This window comes from Ascaphus truei, chromosome 20 (genome assembly GCF_040206685.1).
Source record: "Ascaphus truei isolate aAscTru1 chromosome 20, aAscTru1.hap1, whole genome shotgun sequence".
In the NCBI taxonomy this organism is placed as follows: Eukaryota; Metazoa; Chordata; class Amphibia; order Anura; family Ascaphidae; genus Ascaphus; species Ascaphus truei.
Window position 1 is genome coordinate 5,539,562 of NC_134502.1, and position 19,877 is coordinate 5,559,438.

Sequence of the window (19,877 nt, forward strand, 5' to 3'; positions counted from 1 at the left end):
TTCTTTTTCAGTATGTGCCACCTAACCTCCATGTCCCCTGAAAGACTGGGAGATGCCATGTGGGATCTATTGCCATATTCACCAGATGGGCAAACCATGTTCTTCTTGTCTTATTCGAGTGCTCATATGAAAGCCTTGAGCAGAAGCAGTCAATTTGTTTTGTTTTTGGTATAGACCTCATGGAGCCCTCTCTGGGGCTGCTGACCCTGGGGATACATCAGCTAGTAAGATATCCCAACATCTAATTCCCATTCATCTGGACGGATTCTTGTTCGGCTCAAAAAGTCAGCTGCCGCATTTTCTTTTGCATCTGGGAATATGAACCGCTGTGATGTTGTTCGTGTGGTCTTCCTAAGACATAAATTATTTGAATCTCCCACTTCTGGTTCCTTCTTCTTTTGCAATGTATTTTACCATGGCAATATTGTCAGATTCTACTCTTATATTATTGTCTTTAATACAAGCATGACATTTTTTGATCACGTTCTTCACTGCGCGCATTTTTAGCATGTTTGCTGGAAGCTCTTTTGTAGGACCTTGGCCATCTTCCGTGTGCCAACCGTCTTCCCATCTGCACTCCCCATCCAGAACTGATTGTTGGTTATTGTTATTCAATCACCTTCCTGGAGGGATCGTGTATTATGTAGATTTTGTGGGATTTCCCAGCATCTTGGATCCAGTCCTGTTCTGGGAGATATGTAAATATTTTGCTCTAGATATTTTGGAGCTGTGTTCCATTGATCTAAGAATGTTCTCCGCAGTGGTTTCATATGGAATCTTGCCCATCACCCATGATATTCAAGGATTTTGATTACTATGTGTGTGTTTGACAGTAACACCTTTTGTCTTGATGTTAGCAATAATTCTTCCTGTTCATCCAGTCATGGATATATCTGGATAGCTCTCTAATCTCAACTCAATCACCAATGGAACTACTACCTTGGTAAAGGTGCTAATCCAAAAGGGATGGCAGTGTATATATAATGCTTCCCCTTAATGGAATTATGAAGAATCTCTGATGGCTCTGTGTGATGGGTATGCACAGATATGCATCGTTCAGGTCTATTGAAACCAGCCAGTTCTTTGGCTTGACATCTTCAATAATTGTGTTTAATGATACTATCTTGAATTTTCTTAGTTTGGGGAAAGTATTGAACCTCCTGAGATCCAGTACTGCTCTGAATTCTCCATGTACTTTTCTGACCAGAAATATTCTGGAGTAGTATCCTGTTCTTTTTTGAGAAAGAGGGACTTCCCGTATCACTTGATTCCGTGTTAGGTTCATTAGGATACGTTCTAATCCTTCGATTTCTATGCACCATGTACTGCTGGAAATCAAAAATTATCTTCCTCTTGTTTCTGAGTGAACTCCAGATGGTAACCTTATTGGATGACTTAAAGAACCCACCTGTCTCTTACAGATTGAGCCCATACAGCTGTGAACTGCACGCGCCTTCCTCCCACAGTGAATTGCAGGGGCCCAGCTTATTTAATGCAAATTTTTCCCTTCCGACGGATCCTCCATGCTGATTTGCCATGAGAATGGTTTTCAAGAACGAGGGACTTTGGCATGCATGTAACACATTCTGAGAATTATAAAAACACTTCGCTGTTCTCTCCTGCGGCAGGAACACAGTTCCCACTAACATTGGATATTGCATCCCGTTTTCGGCTGATAGATATATTCTCCTTTCAAAGGCAGAGAACATAGATTGTTCTTTGTGGTGGAGTCTGCCACCCAATGTCTCAGGGGAAAAGGAAGAAAGCGCAAGACCCTCATACTGTAGTATGTAACAATAGAATTTATATATGGAAGGTAAAATATGAACGTACAGAATAGAAATACTATATATAGGCATGTACTGTAGGTATAAAAACCAAAATGGATCAGGCGCTGCCACGACTGCTGCACAGGATCCACAGAAGGCACCACGTCTTCCTTCACAGGCTACGATATGACCACGGACTCCGAAGTTGTTCACCCTCACATTTCTGCTCCTCCAAGGAATGGGATAGCCAGAGTTGGTGAGGGAGTAGAAGAATATCATTCGAGATCCGCTTTCTCCAGCAGTTACAGCTCTTGGGTACTGCGCGTCTCAACCTCCAATCAGCACAGCAGAGAGAGGGAACCCCACGTGTCAACAGGCGGAACCACAGAGTGACGTGTACCGGGTCACAAACTCCAACCAATCACAGCTTCCCTGAATGCTGAGAACGCACTGTTTCCCATCTGTGACCGTAGCTGTGATTGGTTGAAGATTGTGACACGGTACACGTCACTCTGTGGTTCCGCCTGTCGATGCATGGAGTTCCCCCTCTCTGGTGTGCTGATTGGAGGTTGAGACGCGCAGTACCCAAGAGCTGTATCTCGATTGATATTCTTCTACTCCCTCACCAACTCTGGCTATCCCGTTCCTTGGAGGAGCAGAGTTGTGAGGGTGAACAAATTCGGCATCCGTGGCCATATCGTAGCCTGTGAAAGAAGACGTGGTGGCTGTCTATGGATCCTGTGCAGCAGTCGTGGAAGTGCCTTATCCATTACTGTTTTTTATACTGTGACAAAAGTACCCTTTTGCTATGTACCTTTCATCCAGGAATCACCACTTTCACCACTTCTGGTAGCGGAGACAGTCTTCTGACACAGAGGTGAAAATAAAGCTTTGGCCTGTTTATTTTGCCATTAAGATGTTACAGCAGATAACATGAATAAATAAAAACAAACAAAAGTCCTTGCTCCACTGAGCACAAAACACTGTTCTCTTAGTACAAGCTTCTCTGAAAACAAATTGGTCTGCTCACAGGCAGGCTTTAACAGGTGCTCCTCTTTATTAGCAGTTGCAGATGTGTGAGATCAGGTAGAGCTAGAAGTCCTGGTCTGGATTCTATCTGGTAAATCTCCAAAACGTGGAGCACTGGCCCACCCTACTCTCCAAGTGCTCCGCCCCAGGGACCCAATAGGAGACGCAATAATCCAAAATTACACACTGCATCTCCCTGGGGCTTAATTATGGCAGAAACTCTGCAATAATTGAGGGGCAACATATACACTTTCCACTACCATCCCCTTATATCTGTCACAATAACTGCATGCCTATATAGCATTTCTATTCTGTACGTACATATTTTACCTTCCATATACAAATTCTATTTTTACATACTACACTATGAGGGTCTTGCGTTTTCTTCTTTTTCTCTTTATCTAGCTGGCATTATCTTGACCTCAGCCTTTCCAGTACAACTGCAGACCCTCTACTTATAAAGAGATGTTTATTATTATATATATTTGCACTGTGGTGTTATTTGTCTAGGTCACATATACAGTATTTTACTCTCTAATATATGTTAAACTTCAGCTGCTTATCTGTGGTTTGATATAGTTTTCACATTTTTTGCAGTATATGTCTAGTATGACCATTTAATTATAATTAATTTTTACACATTTTTGATGTGCTTGGACATATATTCTATATACCCAATGTCTCAGCTAAAATGGTGCCTTTCTCACTGCCATTGAAAGTGCCATGGATCTTGCTGATCTGGTCTCAACTTAATTTCTGTAAGAGCACTCGGTATCAATCCTCTCATTGTATCCTTCTTGAGTGTTTCTTCCATGTACTGTAAGCTGATCCGATGTGCATGGCTTTGGATAGGGATGTTATTGCTACTGTTGGTTTGCATACTAAAAAATAGTTTCCTATGACGCACTCCATTTTTCAGTCCATAGCGTCTTTGAAGGATACAGCTCCTTGACATGCAACTTCATTTTTCTAGCAATCCTTGTGATTGCAGCGTAAACTTTAGGAGGGCTTCCCAAAAACCTGACCAATTTTTCTCAATAGAAATCATCCCGGCAAATCTTTTAAGAGCAAGCAATTTCTTGTCTGGCTGTGTCCACTCAGCCTCCATCACCCCATTTATAACCTTGTGCAGGGGAAAATATCTCATCTTCCTTTGTGAGCCCATGAATAATTTCTTATTTTATGCGTTATTCTTCTGTGTCTTGTAACTCCAGTATTTACCTCATTGCCTTAATTAAGGGGTCTACAAGGTCTAAATGAAAATCCAAATCTTCATCTAACCCCACCTGTTTGGATGAATCCCAATATTCGCCCCCGAATATTGCTGAAATACATATGACCCCTCTGAAAAAGAGTCTTCTTGTCTAGACTTGTTTGTGACTGTGACCTTTTTGGGAGACTGCTTGCTTGCATGCTCAATCTGCACTCTTTTCCTGGGTTTCTAAGTGCCTCCACATACCACAAGCATAGTAGAGAAATTCCGTCACTCTCATATGCCGCTTATAGACATGGTGAGAAGCTATCCAATTTGGTACCCACTGTCATGTGTAAAACAGTAAAACACATTAAGTAGAATATGTATTAAATATGAGAAAGTCAATGAAATAAGAAAATGTAATTGGTATTGAATGATTTGAGCAGGTGAAGTTAAAGATGAAATTGTACCAAGGGCTGAGCAAATAGAGGGGCCGAGTGTGAAGAGTCACCTGGAAGCTCAGGAGATGGAAAGCCTTGAAGATACCAGCACAGGTGAGTAGAACAAGTGTGAAGAAAGCAGTTCAGGGCCCATATTTCCCCCATGTGCAGAGAAAAATTATTACAATTCAAATTTATGTGTAGGTATGTACTCAAGGAAATTATGTTGTGCACCATTACTAGTAGTAATTAGGAAAAATTCCTTATTTAAACCTTTAGATTACTCTAATAATATACCTGCTACGGCCCAGGGCATGCCATACTGTAGGTCCTTGTGTCATTCCAGGTAAATCATCATTAAAATGCTAGTTTTCTAGGGGTTGATCAGAATCCCAAGATCAGAATTCTGTTTGTCACCCTGGGGGAGATCCCCGAACATGTGGTTGCGAACAATAGGGAGCATCACACCGGGAAGTCCGGTGGCCCATCTTAGGAGCATCACCTTTTCCTTAAGGGGTGGTGATATTATATAGAAGCATGGTGAGGAGTCTTTTTTTTCTATTTGTTTTGTTTCCATATTCAAGTTCTGAATTGTCTTTGTAATGATTACATATAGAGAGATGGCAGCCAATACATAAAGTGGCATAGAACATATAACTAAACTCGAAAGTGTTATCACCAAAAAGCCAATACCCCTCATTGTCAAATTATGCTCATAGTGAATGAAATGTTAGATTATACTGTTATGATACACTCACTGTGAATTTCCTTCCAATAGATGGATCCATGAGCTGGATCCACACTGCAGCCTGTTCAACAGATAGGACAATGGAAAATATCAATTTCCCCTCAGAGGGAAAGTGTCATAAATGCAATGAATGTGGGAGACACTTTGCTTACAAATCTTATCTTATTGTACATCAGAAAACGCACACAGGAGAGAAGCCACATAAATGCAAGGAATGTGGGAAACACTTCAACCGCAAATCTAATCTTGTTGAACATCAGAAAACACACACAGGAGAGAAGCCTTATAAATGCAATGAATGTGGGAAACAGTTTACTTACAAATCAAATCTTGTTGTACATCAGAGAAAGCACACAGGAGAGATGCTTCATAAATGTAATGAATGTGGGAAACCGTTTTCTTCCAAATATACTCTTGTTGCGCATCAGAAAACACACACAGGGGAGAAGCCTCATAAATGCAGTGAATGTGGGAAACAGTTTGCTTCCAAATATACTCTTGTTGCGCATCAGAGAACACACACAGGGGAGAAGCCTCACAAATGCAATGAATGTGGAAAACAGTTTGCTTCCAAATATAGTCTTGTTCCGCATCAGAAAACACACACAGGAGAGAAGCCTCATAAATGCAATGAATGTGGGAAACCATTTACTTTCAAATATGATCTTACTGTACATCAGAAAACGCACACAGGAGAGAAGCCACATAAATGCAATGAATGTGGGAAACACTTCAACCGCAAATCTTATCTTGTTGAACATCAGAAAACACACACTGGAGAGAAGCCTCATCAATGCAAGGATTGTGGGAAACAGTTTACTTACAAATCTAATCTTATTGTTCATCAGAAAACACACACAGGAGAGAAGCCTCATAAATGCAATGAATGTGGGAAACAGTTTACTTTCAAATCTAGTCTTATTGTACATCAGAAAACACACACAGGAGAGAAGCCTCACAAATGCATTGAATGTGGGAAACATTTCACCCGCAAATATAATCTTGCTGAACATCTCAGAGCACACAGGAGAGAAGCCTCATAAATGCAATGAATGTGGGAATGACGTCGCTTTCAAATGTAGTCTTATTGTGCATCAGAGAACACACACAGGAGAGAAGCCACATAAGTGTAATGGGAAACAAGAAAAAAGCGCAAAATGCAAATAGTGAAGTATATCAAAATAAATGTTTTGGTAGTAAAAAGGTGAGTATTCTGCGTACATCAAGGTTATAGAACATTTGCATTTACGTGTATCAATACACGAAATTACCACACAGCAGTCATCAGGGTGGAGGGTTAGGAGGATGTATCTTTGGTCAATTTCCAGATGTCATCTGGGTCCTTCACGGTAACAGCAACCTGCATCCAGATCGTCCGAGGGATGAAAATGGTAAGACCACTTATTCGTCTGTCCTGTAATGCACACTATGTGTGTACTCCAAGGAAAGTTCATGCAGTCATCAGCTGGTTAGTTGGTAGCGTGGGTACATAGGAAAGTATTCCCACCACAGTCAATCTGACCGGCACTCGGCAATGATAGCCCGCCCAGGTGATCACGCATCGATATGACGTCACAGAGAAAAGGCACAGCTTGCACAGTACACACCCGATCGGTATAACCAAGGGCTAATGGCACAAGAAAAATGCCTAACTAATCCCTTGCACACAATACTTGCAGGAAGGTATAAAAAAGGTACCACAATACAATAAAAATATAATCCTACGCGTTTCAAAGCTAAAAAGTGCTTCTTCATCAGGGTTAAATTCAATCTCGCTGCCCCCAGATACTAAATACACACACATCCTCCCTTATTGGTCAACCAATTAGGACCGGGAGCCAATCAGATGTGTTTGGTCAGTCGTAGGGGCATGACATTGGATTTGAATAAGATACACAACATTAAACATCACATCTTTATTCAATTGACAATTTAAACTCTGCAAAAGAAAATGTAAAAAAAGGGGTGGGGGGAAAGAAAAACAATTGTTAGAACAAAATACAGCATTTGTTAATAAACATTTGTTCATAGCGTTAAATAACGCTTGAACATATTAACAACACCCATAAAAATATATGAAATAAGCTTGTTCAATGGAACTAATAGACTTCAGGAGTCCCCAATTACAAGGTAGAACATTACACTTAATACATCCTAAAGTGACATGGACATTAGTCACCTAATAGAATGCCCAAACATCTAGGTCTTCATTTAACCCTTTGGGAGCCATACAGTCCAATTTATGGATCCAAAATGATTCTTGGGCAGAAAGAGCCTTTAATCTGTCTCCTCCCCTCCTATTACACGATACATGTTTAATACCTTTGAAGGTCAAAAGGGAGGGGTCTTTCTGATGATGAATCAGAAAATGTCTTGAAACACTGTGTTTCTCAAAGCCATTCCTAATATTACGAATATGTTCCTGTATTCGTGTTTTCAAATTACGTTTGGTTCTACCTACATAGTATAACCCACAGGCACAACCGAGCAGATAAACTATATACTGAATCACATGTTATAAAATCTTCAATAGTAAAGACCTCCTTAGTTTTTTTAGAAGTGAAAGTTTTACGATTCGGATGCATAAATTTACAGACAGAACATTTTGCACAGTTAAAATTCCCCATTGGTTTAATACCAAGCCAACTGTTGTTCATTCTAGGACACATCAATTGTCCAATATCGCTAGGTGCTAAGGTATTTTTCAGATTAGTAACCTTCCTATAAGTAAATCTAGGTTTCTTGATCAGGTGGTCACCCAAAACCGGGTCATTACTCAAAATGGCCCAGTGTTTAGTGTTGGTAGTGGGAATATTCTCCCTTTGTATTGTTACCTCCATCATTATCATGAAAATTTCCACGTGACCGGTCGTTAGACCTATAGTTCTGATCATGAGGATTTCTCTGTCTAGAGCGTGAGGAAATTTTCATGATAATGATGGAGGTAACAATACAAAGGGAGAATATTCCCACTACCAACATGATAATCATGTTCGTAACCCAAATTACAGAGGTAAAAATTACATTAGAGATTACAAACCTAATTTTAGGTCTAACCCCTATCATCAAAAGAGCACTAAAGAATATACTACAAATCGGACAGAGTCTCATTCATATTCACCTAAGGTTATACCTAAATGTAATATTTATTCACGCTCCCCAGGCCATTCATCACCATCTTTTTTAGAAATGGTCAAGTCGAGATTGGCACCCCCATTAGGGAAAGAGGTGAAGACAAGAGAGATTGTATTAGATCTTCCCCCAGTCAGACAAAGAAAAAGATCTTTGTCAGACGAGGAACTAGAGGTGGTGCCAACCTCCAAAAGAAAAGAGAGTCATCAAGAAGGGTCTCCCCAGTAAATAAGGGTATTTTTAATCTCTCTACTAGCATTTTGACACAAGATCAAGTTAAAGTGCTAAGTAGAGGATTGACCTTTTCACAGTCCTGTGGACCTAATTCATTTCAATTGATCAAAGACCTACACAAGTTTACGTGGAATTTAACACTCAAGAGGCATTTTCTAAAGAGTGAGATGGAGTCCGCTCCTGTTGTACAACCAACCCTTAGTGTATCAGTCAATTCTTCAGCCCAAAACCCTGCACCTGCTATCAGACATACACCTTTTAAGGCTCAGTCAAAGTTCTATCCAGCACAATCAAAAGGACATCACATAGACACATTCTTTACAGTGGTGAATAATGAACTAAATAGCTTGGTACAGGATTTTGATATAGGCAAAATCAGGCAGAATTTAAATGTGAAGGAAAATCTTGCTCTTAAAATGCTTAGAGATAATAAAGATTTAATTATCAGACAAGCGGATAAAGGGGGGGGAGTTGTACTGCAGAGTCGCAGGGATTATGAGTATTATTATGCTGTATTTTGTTCTAACAATTGTTTTTCTTTCCCCCCACCCCTTTTTTTACATTTTCTTTTGCAGAGTTTAAATTGTCAATTGAATAAAGATGTGATGTTTAATGTTGTGTATCTTATTCAAATCCAATGTCATGCCCCTACGACTGACCAAACACATCTGATTGGCTCCCGGTCCTAATTGGTTGACCAATAAGGGAGGATGTGTGTGTATTTAGTATCTGGGGGCAGCGAGATTGAATTTAACCCTGATGAAGAAGCACTTTTTAGCTTTGAAACGCGTAGGATTGTATTTTTATTGTATTGTGGTACCTTTTTAATACCTTCCTGCAAGTATTGTGTGCAAGGGATTAGTTAGGCGTTTTTCTTGTGCCATTAGCCCTTGGTTATACCGATCGGGTGTGTACTGTGCAAGCTGCGCCTTTTCTCTGTGACGTCATATCGATGCGTGATCACCTGGGCGGGCTATCATTGCCGAGTGCCGGTCAGATTGACTGTGGTGGGAATACTTTCCTATGTACCCACGCTACCAACTAACCAGCTGATGACTGCATGAACTTTCCTTGGAGTACACACATAGTGTGCATTACGGGACAGACGAATAAGTGGTCTTACCATTTTCATCCCTCGGACGATCTGGATGCAGGTTGCTGTTACCGTGAAGGACCCAGATGACATCTGGAAATTGACCAAAGATACATCCTCCTAACCCTCCACCCTGATGACTGCTGTGTGGTAATTTCGTGTATTGATACACGTAAATGCAAATGTTCTGTAACCTTGATGTACGCAGAATACTCACCTTTTTACTACCAAAACATTTATTTTGATATACTTCACTATTTGCGTTTTGCGCTTTTTTCTTGTTTCCTATCTCTAGTTCGTGGGAGTGCTGAGCCACTCTTTAATTATAGCAGCATATGCCAACACCAACGGTTTTGTATGGTTTATGTACATTTATCACTTCCACAGTAGGGTTGTGCCTTATATTTATGTTTTGTTCATTGTGACCACATTTTATAAGGATTAGTATTACATGTAAATCACTATTAGACATTGTCTTTTACACGATTGAGTTGTCTTTTGGGTTGCGCACTTATTTTTTATTTATACATAAGAGTAATGACTGTGGGAAATAGTTTACTCACAGATATAGTCATATTAAACATCAGAGATTACACATAAGAGGGAAGAAGCCCTAATTAATGTAATGAATGTGGAAAAACATTTTGCTATCAAATCTTGTTATCCATCAGACACTACACAGGGTAGAAACGTCATACGTTCACTGACTGGGAAACACTTCTAGTAAGCCCGCTCTTAATCGACATCAGATAATTCATACAAGAGAAAAGCCTTATGCTTGAACTTTGTGTGGGAATTGCTTTACTCACAGGTCAAATCTTCTTCAACACCAGACAACTCATACAGAAGAGAAATAATGTGTGCCATAAATGTGGGAAATATTTTGCTTCCATATATAATTTTATAATATTTCAGAGAATAGACAAAGGAGAGAGACTTGCGTTCAATATTTTTAGGAAAGCCGCTTTTTATTGCCTCAAAATTCATGAGACAAGCCACACTGTATGTTTTTCCTAAATGTGGGAAATGCTTTTCTGAATAATCAAGTCTTCTTACACACCAAACAAACTCATACAAGAGTGAAGCCATGAATGTGGGAAATGGAACTTCCCATGGCATATATATATTTTTACTCACTTTGAAAGTCTCATCACACACCAGCGAACACACATGGAGTTAAAGCTGTGTGATTGTCCCACGCGGGGAATTTTTTTTTTGATAAATAAAATATTTCTATGCATCAAAAAAGTCACACACAATGAAAGACTTGCTAGTAACCCCACACATGCATCATGGAAAACCTGTTCATCATGGGAAACCCTGTATTTAGTTTTCTTTTCTTGAATGTTCAATTTGCACTTATTTTCTGCAAAAATGTCCTGATTAACAAGAAATAAAGAAAATGTTGGGAATTGTTCCTTTTTGTTTTGAACTCAATGTTGTAGGCACTGGATTAGTCCTAGACAAATGTAGATATTAGATTGTGAAAGCAATGTAAACTGTCTGTAATACCGGCCAGAAACTCAAGTTGGCAATTGTTGGCAAAGTCAGTTATTGTGTCTTAAAAATCTAATTGCAATGCAACCTGTCACTTATTCCCGTTCATGTGTGCACGATCTAATATCACACAGATGTTTAGTACTGTATGTACGTCAAGTTTATTTAATTGAAATCTAAAGAGTAAAAACATGAACACACCAAAAGGCTTTTTCAGAGAATGAAATGTTTTATTTGCATACGATAATAAAGTAAAAATGAATAATACATAAATACACGGGGGCCTATGCACTAAGCAGCGATAAGCCACTTATTGCCACCTTATCGGCAAAAAAGCGTACAGCGTTTCAGTAAGCCCAGATAAGTCGGCGATAAAAGCTGTTTTCAGCAAAAAAATGGTCAGAGAAAAAAAAAATCACCAAACGACTCCCCGTCACACTGGCCCCTTCTCACCCCTTACCGTCTCCCTCCATTCCCCTCCTCACCCTTCTCATCACCCCACCCCCTTCTCATCACCCCTTCCTCTCCATCTCCCCCTCCCTCTCCTTACCCCTCCCCCTTCTCACTTCTCCCCTTCCTCCTCACTTCTGCCCCTCACCCCTTCTCCTTATTCCTCCCCTTCTCACCCACCCTCTTCACCAATACCCCCTTCTCACTTCCCCTTCTCCACACCTCTCCCGCTCACCTGCCCCTTCCCCTCAACAGTCCCCCCTTCTCACCAACCCCCCTTCTCACCAATACCACCTTCTCACCAAACCCCCTTTCTCCTCACAATCCTCCTTCCCCTCACACGCTTTGTCCTCATTCCTCTGCCTTCTCCTAATCCCTTCACTTCTCACTTCTCCCCTCACTACCCCCTTCTTCTCATCCCATTTCTCCCCCTCCTGCTAACCCATCCCCCCTCCTCCACACCACTCCTGCTTCCCCTCCCCCTCATTATCACCCTCCCTACCCCTGACCCCTTCTCCTCACCTCTCATCCTCCCCCTTCTCACCAACCCCTTTCTCTCACCAATCACCCCTTCTCACCAACAACCTCACCCTCACCAACCCCCTTCTCTTCACTCCTTCCTCTCACCCCTCCCCTTTCTCCTCACTCCTCCATCACCTCTCCCCTTTCTCCTATCTCCTTCCCCTCACCACCCCCCTTCTCTTCACCATTCCCTACTCTTCACCACCACCCTTATCCTCACCACCCCTCCCCACTCTCTTCACAACCCCCCTCCTGGCTATATCCTCATGGATGCCAGTCAGACCACTTAAACTTAATGTCTAAAACTCAGATCCACATTTTTCCTCCTAAGTCTGATCTAATACCCCCCTTTTCCTTCACAGTACCATACCATGGTATCATATATCCTGTCACCAGAGCACCTTGCCTAGGTGTGACAGTTTGTCCCATTTCTTCTCCATCTACGCCATAGTTAAAATGTGTTGCTTCTTACTTTCACCTCTACTGCTCTCTCGCCTTAAACCTACAGTATTTCTAGGCGCATGCGCAGCCGCAGGTAGATGGCAGCCTAGCTCTTTAGCTCCGCAGATACCCAGCGCAATAACCGCATAATTGACACTAATAAGCACCCGCAAACCACATCAAAGGTCGGAAGCAGGTGTCGGAACACATAGAGATGACGACGCGATCAAAAAACTGGCAGGAATCTAAGGATCTTAAGTCATATTTCGCTACGACAGAGCACACGAGCCGGAAGAGAACCGCCATTAAGAGAGTCAGGAGAGTCTGATTCTGAGATGGAATCAAGACAATCGGGGGAGGATAGAGAATTGGTCACCAGAGCAGACTTAAAAAGTGATCTGAGGTCCCTGTTTAATGACCTCAAGTAATTTTTCCAATCGGAAATAGTGGAGCTGAGGAAGGACATAGGCAAATAAGGGATAGAACTGATGAATTGGAAAAGAGAATGGAGGCCACAGCCATAGCAATGCAGAAGCAGGAAAAGACTACCAACTTCCTGAAGGCGCAGATCTGAGGCATCATGGAGCGGCAAGAGGATGCAGAAAACCGCGACAGGAGAAATAATATAAGGGTAAGGTGGATACCTGAATCAGTGGAGAATGTAGAGGACTTTATCTCCCGATGGCTAAACTCGGTGTTCCCTGAAAAAACAAGAGACAGAGATTCAGCTTGATCGATGCCATAGGGCACTGAGGGCCAAGCCGCAAGGGGAGGAAACCCCTAGAGATGTGATTGTCCGCTTTCACTTTATGAAGACCAAAGAAGATCTTGCCAAAGCTACAAGAAATGTCCCCATTAAAATATTTGACGATATACAGATACAAGTATTTCAAGACCTGTCCCCAAGCATGCTAGACCGTAGACTCAGACTACAGCCAGTGACCAGAATTCTAAGGGAAAATGGCGTCTGTTATTGCTGGACTTTCCCGTTTGGATTACTGGTCATCAGAGGAGGCCGGGCTGTGGCTATGCGGTCTATAGAAGAAGGTGCTGAACTCCTTAAAAAACTTGAAATAAAATCGAATTTCTCACACTTTTCATGAAGATCCATCCCCGGAGGCATCCTGGCGCGAAGTGAGGAGAGCAACACGAGGCCGGGAGAATAGGGCGGCCAGCTGAGGGCCTAAAGAGCCAAGATTGCTTCTATTTCCAGCCAATTAACTTTTAAAGGTACTATTGTGTGTCCTAGGTGTACAAAGCTGTCCTGGAATCGGAGCCCTGCAGAAGAGAGGGGGAAAATTATTATCTATGTACCCGGGAATGTGGATCCTCAATTATGTTAGGAGAGCCGGAAGAGACAGCGAGGAAAATAAGCCGGAGAAGCAGCCTGATAGACACCTGTGCCCCTATACCCGGGGACACGTGGCGATCAGCAATGGCGTCGATGACCAAGTGTCCTGGAGGAAGGCCTGCCAGATTGTGCGGGGGTCCGGAACCGGGTTGGGGGTGCATGCATTCCCCCCTTGATAAAGGGTCGCCGCGTGACAACGAACACAGAGCTGTACTGGTATGGGGTTGATGGACAATTGGGACAGAGGTATGGTTTGGGGAAGGGGGAGGGAAGGCCACAATTTTAAGATGGCAGGCTGCAGCAAGATATTACAGCAGCAAGTCAGACCGCCCTCAGAAAAGATGGCAGCCGACTGGAAAGGTATGTGGGGCCACAGTAATGAATATGGTCACAGTCATTTGTAAGCTTATCAAGAGAGGGCCTGCATCTGAAAGAGGGAGAGCGGTTATAGAAAGAGGTAGGGGGGGGGAAATAAAAAGAAAGAAAGGTGGAGTTGGGTGCAACAGGAGGGTGAGGGGTTAGAGGGGATAATGCTAGATCTTAGGGGTCAAATAGGAGGTACATAAGGGATGATCATTAAGGATCCAAGGAGCTAGCTTGCATACTAAGGGTAAGTAGTATAACCACAATGACCATCTCAAAAGAGCATATGGAGGGAATAGGGGATTATAATTCTCAGGACGGCAATACAAAGGGGATATATTAGACACCAGTAATAGGAATAGGTCACCCATGGGCATATACACTTTGTACATAGTAAGGAGGACAGGTGGCCGCTTGAGTTAGACTGGGAGAGGCTATACTCTGGTTAACAGTTGTAAAGGAAGACAAAGTTAGGAAGTACTGTAGTTTAAATTGTGAGGTCATCCAGGGCCTAGTTAGTTCAGGCTGGTAGTTCATGGAGCTCGGTCAGGGCCTAGCTGGGTTCCAGCACGAATCAGAATCATATTGGGATCACTCATGTGTTATAATTAGGAGTTGTAGTTCTAAAATGGTTTGATAAGGGTATTCATAGTTAGGTTATAATGTTAGTTATGTTGTAAGATATGTTAAGTGTTATAATGCTGGATCAGAGGTGGGTGCGGCCCCTGCTCGGGTTGTCTTCATGCCCCATCCTGATGTCTCCTCAGCACCAACAAAGTCCCATGGGATACTGGACACTCTCTGTGTCTGGATTTGGGAAGCCTGGTACATAAGGGTCTGGAGAAGTATCTTTTCCCAAGGACATTCGGGTCTAGGTCTATATTCACCATTAAAGACCTGATTAGAGTGGTTAGAGTGCATTTGTTATTTGTTGTTTTGTTCTTTCAGTTGGTTTGGTCTCCCACTCCTGTTACCCTTCCCACTCTTCCCTTCCCCCCTTCCCTCCCCCTTCCAGGTCCGTTGGATGGGTCAAGCAAGAGGTTAGAAATCTTCAAGAGAGGCGGGGACTCCTGTGCGATCCTGATTTGGAGAAAGGTAGGATAAGCGGTCCCACCCATACACACTCACATGGAGTTAGTAATTATTTCTCATAATGTCAAGGGTCTGAACAAGCCAGGAAAAAGGCATTTGGCGTTACTAGATTATAAGAGGAAAAAGGCGGACGTGATCCTTTTACAAGAAACCCACTTCAGTCTGACAAGCTTCCCAAAATTCTTTGACAAGCAGTATACTGTAGGCAGTATTACCTTTGTTCGGCTAGTGCAGGGGACTCCAAACTCGATCCTCAAGAGCCGCACACAGGCCAGCTTTTATGATATCCCTCTTTCAGCACAGGTGGCTCAATCAGTGGCCCAGTCAAGCACTGAGGAAGTGACGTTATCACGAAACGCGTAGGGTCAGAAGTCAAGGCGCCTTGGAAGAAACCGGAAGTGCGTCACGCGGTGGATCTTCTCACAGCACACGGAGATTGTGGAGGAGCGGCCCCCTGTGTGTTGCTGTGCTTTTCCGAGCTAATTGCCGAGTTCCTGCGGCCAACGGGAGGAGTGTACGATTACCCCCCCCACTTTTGCAGGTGTCTGCAGAGGATTATCTTCGTCCAGAGGAATTCGCTTTTGCCTGGTGTTATCACACATGCATTTCCGGTCCTGTTGTAAGTAGGGTACTGGTTTTTACCCCTGATGACCCCTGCTGCAACAGGCATCCTTGTTTAATAAATTAGTTTTAATTACATCAGCTTCTGTGTTACATGTTCCATGTTGTCAGTTAGGATTGTTTTATAGCAGAATAGACTACTTCTTTGTCTCAAACAGACTGGTCCAGCGGATCTCCGAATCTCGGATCCATGATATTTCATGGTCAGATCACGCGCCGGTAGAAATGCGGTGTTTGCAAATTAGCCTAGACAGACCAGGAGCAAACTGGAAGCTGAATGAATAAATTATTAAAGTCCCAGAGGTGTTCCAGAACCTTAAGGTGGAAATAGAACAATTTTTTAGAATCAATTCGGAAAGTGTAGAGTCGCGTCTGACACTTTGGGAAGTCCGTAAGGTGACACTTCGGGGTACCCTCATCAATAAAGCTGCAAGACGCAAAAATAAAGGAGAGGCTACATTGACCAAGTTAAGGTCAAACATCAAGAACTCTCTGATTTGCATAGTCGAACACAGAGAGCAGATGTCCAAAAAGAATTAAAAGATGTAAAGATAGAGCTAAATCTACTACTTACCTCCCAGGCAGAGCAATTCCAGAGTTGGTCAAAGAGGAAATTCTTTGAAAAAGCTAACAAGCCAGATACTACAGTATGCTGGCCCAGAAAATCTGAAACAGAATGCCGAAATACAATATTCCTATGATTCGCTGGAGGGATGGAGTCCTGACTCATCATAGATGTATTAAAAAATTATGAGAATGTGTATGAGATGAAAGTCTCCCATGGAAATAAAACAGAGGAGGCCTTAAGGGAGTTCTTAAGAGATTCGGATCTCCCGAGGCTGTGCAGGGAGGAGAGAGAGCACTTGCAGAGAGAGTTCTCTATTGAGGAGGTGCTAGAGGTGATTAAACATCTGAAGCTATCTAAAGCCCCAGGCCCTGATGGCTTTTCCAATCTGTACTATAAAAAATTCGACAAATTATTAGCCTGACATTTGCTGAGGGTGTATAATGCAGTGCTGGCAGGAGCTTCATTCCCGGACCGAATGCTTCAGGCTTCTATATCCTTGATTCATAAGGAGGTTAAGGACCTGACAAATTGTACAAGCTACAGACCAATCTCGTTAATAAATACAGACATTAAAATTTACTCTAAATTATTAGCTAACAGATTGGGTCATATCTTTCCCAGATTGGTCCATCCAGACCAGGTGGGCTTTATAACTAACAGGCAGGCGGCTATACACCAGGCGCTTAATTAATCTGATCGAATTGGCCAACAACAAAAAGATACCTACAATGGTGTTGAGTTTAGACCCCGAAAAAGCCTTCGATAGTATAGACTGTTCTTACCTTAAGGCCACGCTGGGGGCATTCGGTTTTGGGGCTAGAATTTTAAAAGCGATTTCAGCGCTGTCTACTAATCCATCAGCAAAGGTTGTACATCAAGGCTTCCCATCAGAGCTGTTTTCTGTTAAGAGCGGTACAAGGCAGGGGTGCCCGCTCTCGCCTTTGTTATTTGCATTGTGCATGGAACCGATAACAGCTCAGATTAGGGGGAATGCGGATATAACGGGCCTCCAAATTAACAATCAGACACATAAAATAGCCCTGTATGCGGATGACATCATGCTCATGCTGTCAAGGGCCTCTTACCTCACTGCCCAACCTTTTTAGCTTACTAGGAAAGTTTAATAGAATCTCAGGTTTGAAAATCATCCAGTCCAAGTCTGAGGCCCTAAATGTGAATCTGCCTAAAAAACGGAGAAATTAATATCCTTAAATTTTAACTTTAATTGGCAACCCAAAGCGATCAAATATCTGGGGATTCCCATTGCAAGGAACTACAGGATGCTGTATGGAGTGAATTACCCTAAATTACTACAAACTCTAAAAAGAGATTTGGGGCAGTGGTCATCTTACAGTATATCTTGGCTGGGTAGAATATACTGTGTTAAAATGAATCTCCTTACTCGCCTCTTTTACTTTTTTCAAACCTTGCCAGTTCCGTTGGCCCGAGGGGCTATTCGCTCCAAGCAGAAGCTAATATCTAAATTCCTATGGAGAGGCAAAACTCTGAGAATTTGAAACAGGCTCCTTACGAGGCCGATTCTGAACAGAGTGTTAGCTGTACCTTGCTTGTCATCATACTTTAGGGCGGCCCAATTATGCCAAATTTTGCAGTGGCACACAGACCCTATGGCTAAAAGATGGGTGGCTCTAGAGAGGGAAATGTGTGCCTTGCTAAAAATACAGAATTTGATCTGGTACCCTAAAAGCATGCTTAAATCGATACGTGAGCCGCTTTCCTCAATGACCAATTCGTTGGCTGTCTGAGAGGCCTCAAAAGTTAGATGTTCCCTAACCTCGAAAAATTCATTGATGTCCCCTTTATTTAATAACGCTGAATTTGCTCCTGGCCTGAATAGCTGGGATTTCAAAACTTGGGCACAAAAAGGGTATAGCAGACTCAAGGATCTGGAGGGTAGAATCGGAATCAAATCGTTTGAGCAAATTAAATCAGACAAGACATCCCCAATTCGGAATTCTTTAGGTACCTCCAGATCAGGGCTTTTTATAATACAATTTCTCCTCGTCCACCGTTAACAAATTTTGAGAAAATCAGTATTTTAGAAAACAGATACTAGGGGACTAACCTCTCGAATGTACAGATGCAGCGACCGTTATTCGAACAAATCACAGAGCCGTTTTCGTGTGGGCTGCTGTACTCCATGCGGTATTCAGTCTGCATTCACACCACCAGGCACCCCTGTGTTTACCGCGGTTGATCTGTTTTAATTTAATGGTTTCAGATTTCTTTGGGTGCAGTTCTTCGCGTATCCGTCAGGTGGCAGAAATTAATGAATTGTAATGTGTACAGTACTGTGCTACTGTGTCAATTTGTAGGTGTTTAAAAACCAGATGAAAACCAAGTCTACCACAGTGGTCCATTGTGAATTGACGTTGGCCCTTGAAGACGCTGAAGACGTTATCAAATGTAGACGTTTCATAATAAAAACTTAAAAAACTCAATGCTCTGTGCTTTTTTCTACATTCCTACAGTATACTTGCACAATTGCTGACTGGACTGGACACCATGTGTACACCGTACACGTATAAAAAAAAAACTGACTGTAGTTATGCATGTTCTGCAATTAATGCTGCAGCAGATAACATGGGACTGTAGCAGAAATATATAAATATTTCATTTCGAACTCTTGATTTTTACAAATTTTCACCTGACGTTCGTGGGTGGAAGCTTTTTATAAGATAAACCTTAAGTAACAATCAGTGTTTTTTTTGCATCGACCATGCATCCTGAGAAAGAGGAGGGTATTGGGGTGTGGTCCCAGATTTTTACAGTATGTTTGATCATGGCAAGTGCAAAAGGAGAAAGGTCGGGTTTAATCCATATAAAATACGTCAATCCCAATCCAGCAATGTGCCGGCACCAGCACCGGCTTACAATAACGGTCCGACCGTCAGTGAAAACCTGGTGAATGGCAAACCTTGCCGGAATACCTGCAAAATTTCCAGCCTGAGCCTGATTTCACATACAGATACCAGCAAGCTTGCGTGTACCAAAAAGATTTCCAGTTCATCAGCTGTCAACTACAGGTGTAGCAGGCCAGCGGTCACCTGTCAACTATAATGCAGACTACGGGAGTGTCAGTGGCTCATCTCCACCCGTTTGGCAAAGGTTATAATGAAGGTAAATATAATGTACTACTGTATACTATACACTGTACAGTACAGTATTAAGTTTAAAGCTGCAGTTCAAGCTGCCGTGTTTAAAAAAAGTATTCTAAAACAATATGTGCATCAATACAATATGCACACAGAAAAGTGATTAGCTACAGTAAACTGCAAATCAGTCCGTTCTCCTGTAATCAATCGCTTTGC

General features: G+C 42.3%; 2 protein-coding genes across 2 annotated transcripts in view; one reads left to right on the top strand and one right to left on the bottom strand.

The window, feature by feature from the left end:
• The window catches only part of LOC142471221 (uncharacterized), a 42,131-nt gene extending 35,768 nt beyond the window's left edge, over nucleotides 1–6,363 (top strand). The window contains 3 exon segments of the mRNA XM_075578019.1: nucleotides 4,440–4,547; nucleotides 5,212–6,199; nucleotides 6,201–6,363. Of these exon segments, the coding sequence (XP_075434134.1) occupies nucleotides 4,440–4,547; nucleotides 5,212–6,199; nucleotides 6,201–6,348 (1,244 nt within the window). The 3' untranslated portion in view covers nucleotides 6,349–6,363.
• LOC142471206 (uncharacterized) overlaps nucleotides 1–19,877 on the bottom strand; it is a 114,812-nt gene that overhangs the window by 88,333 nt on the left and 6,602 nt on the right.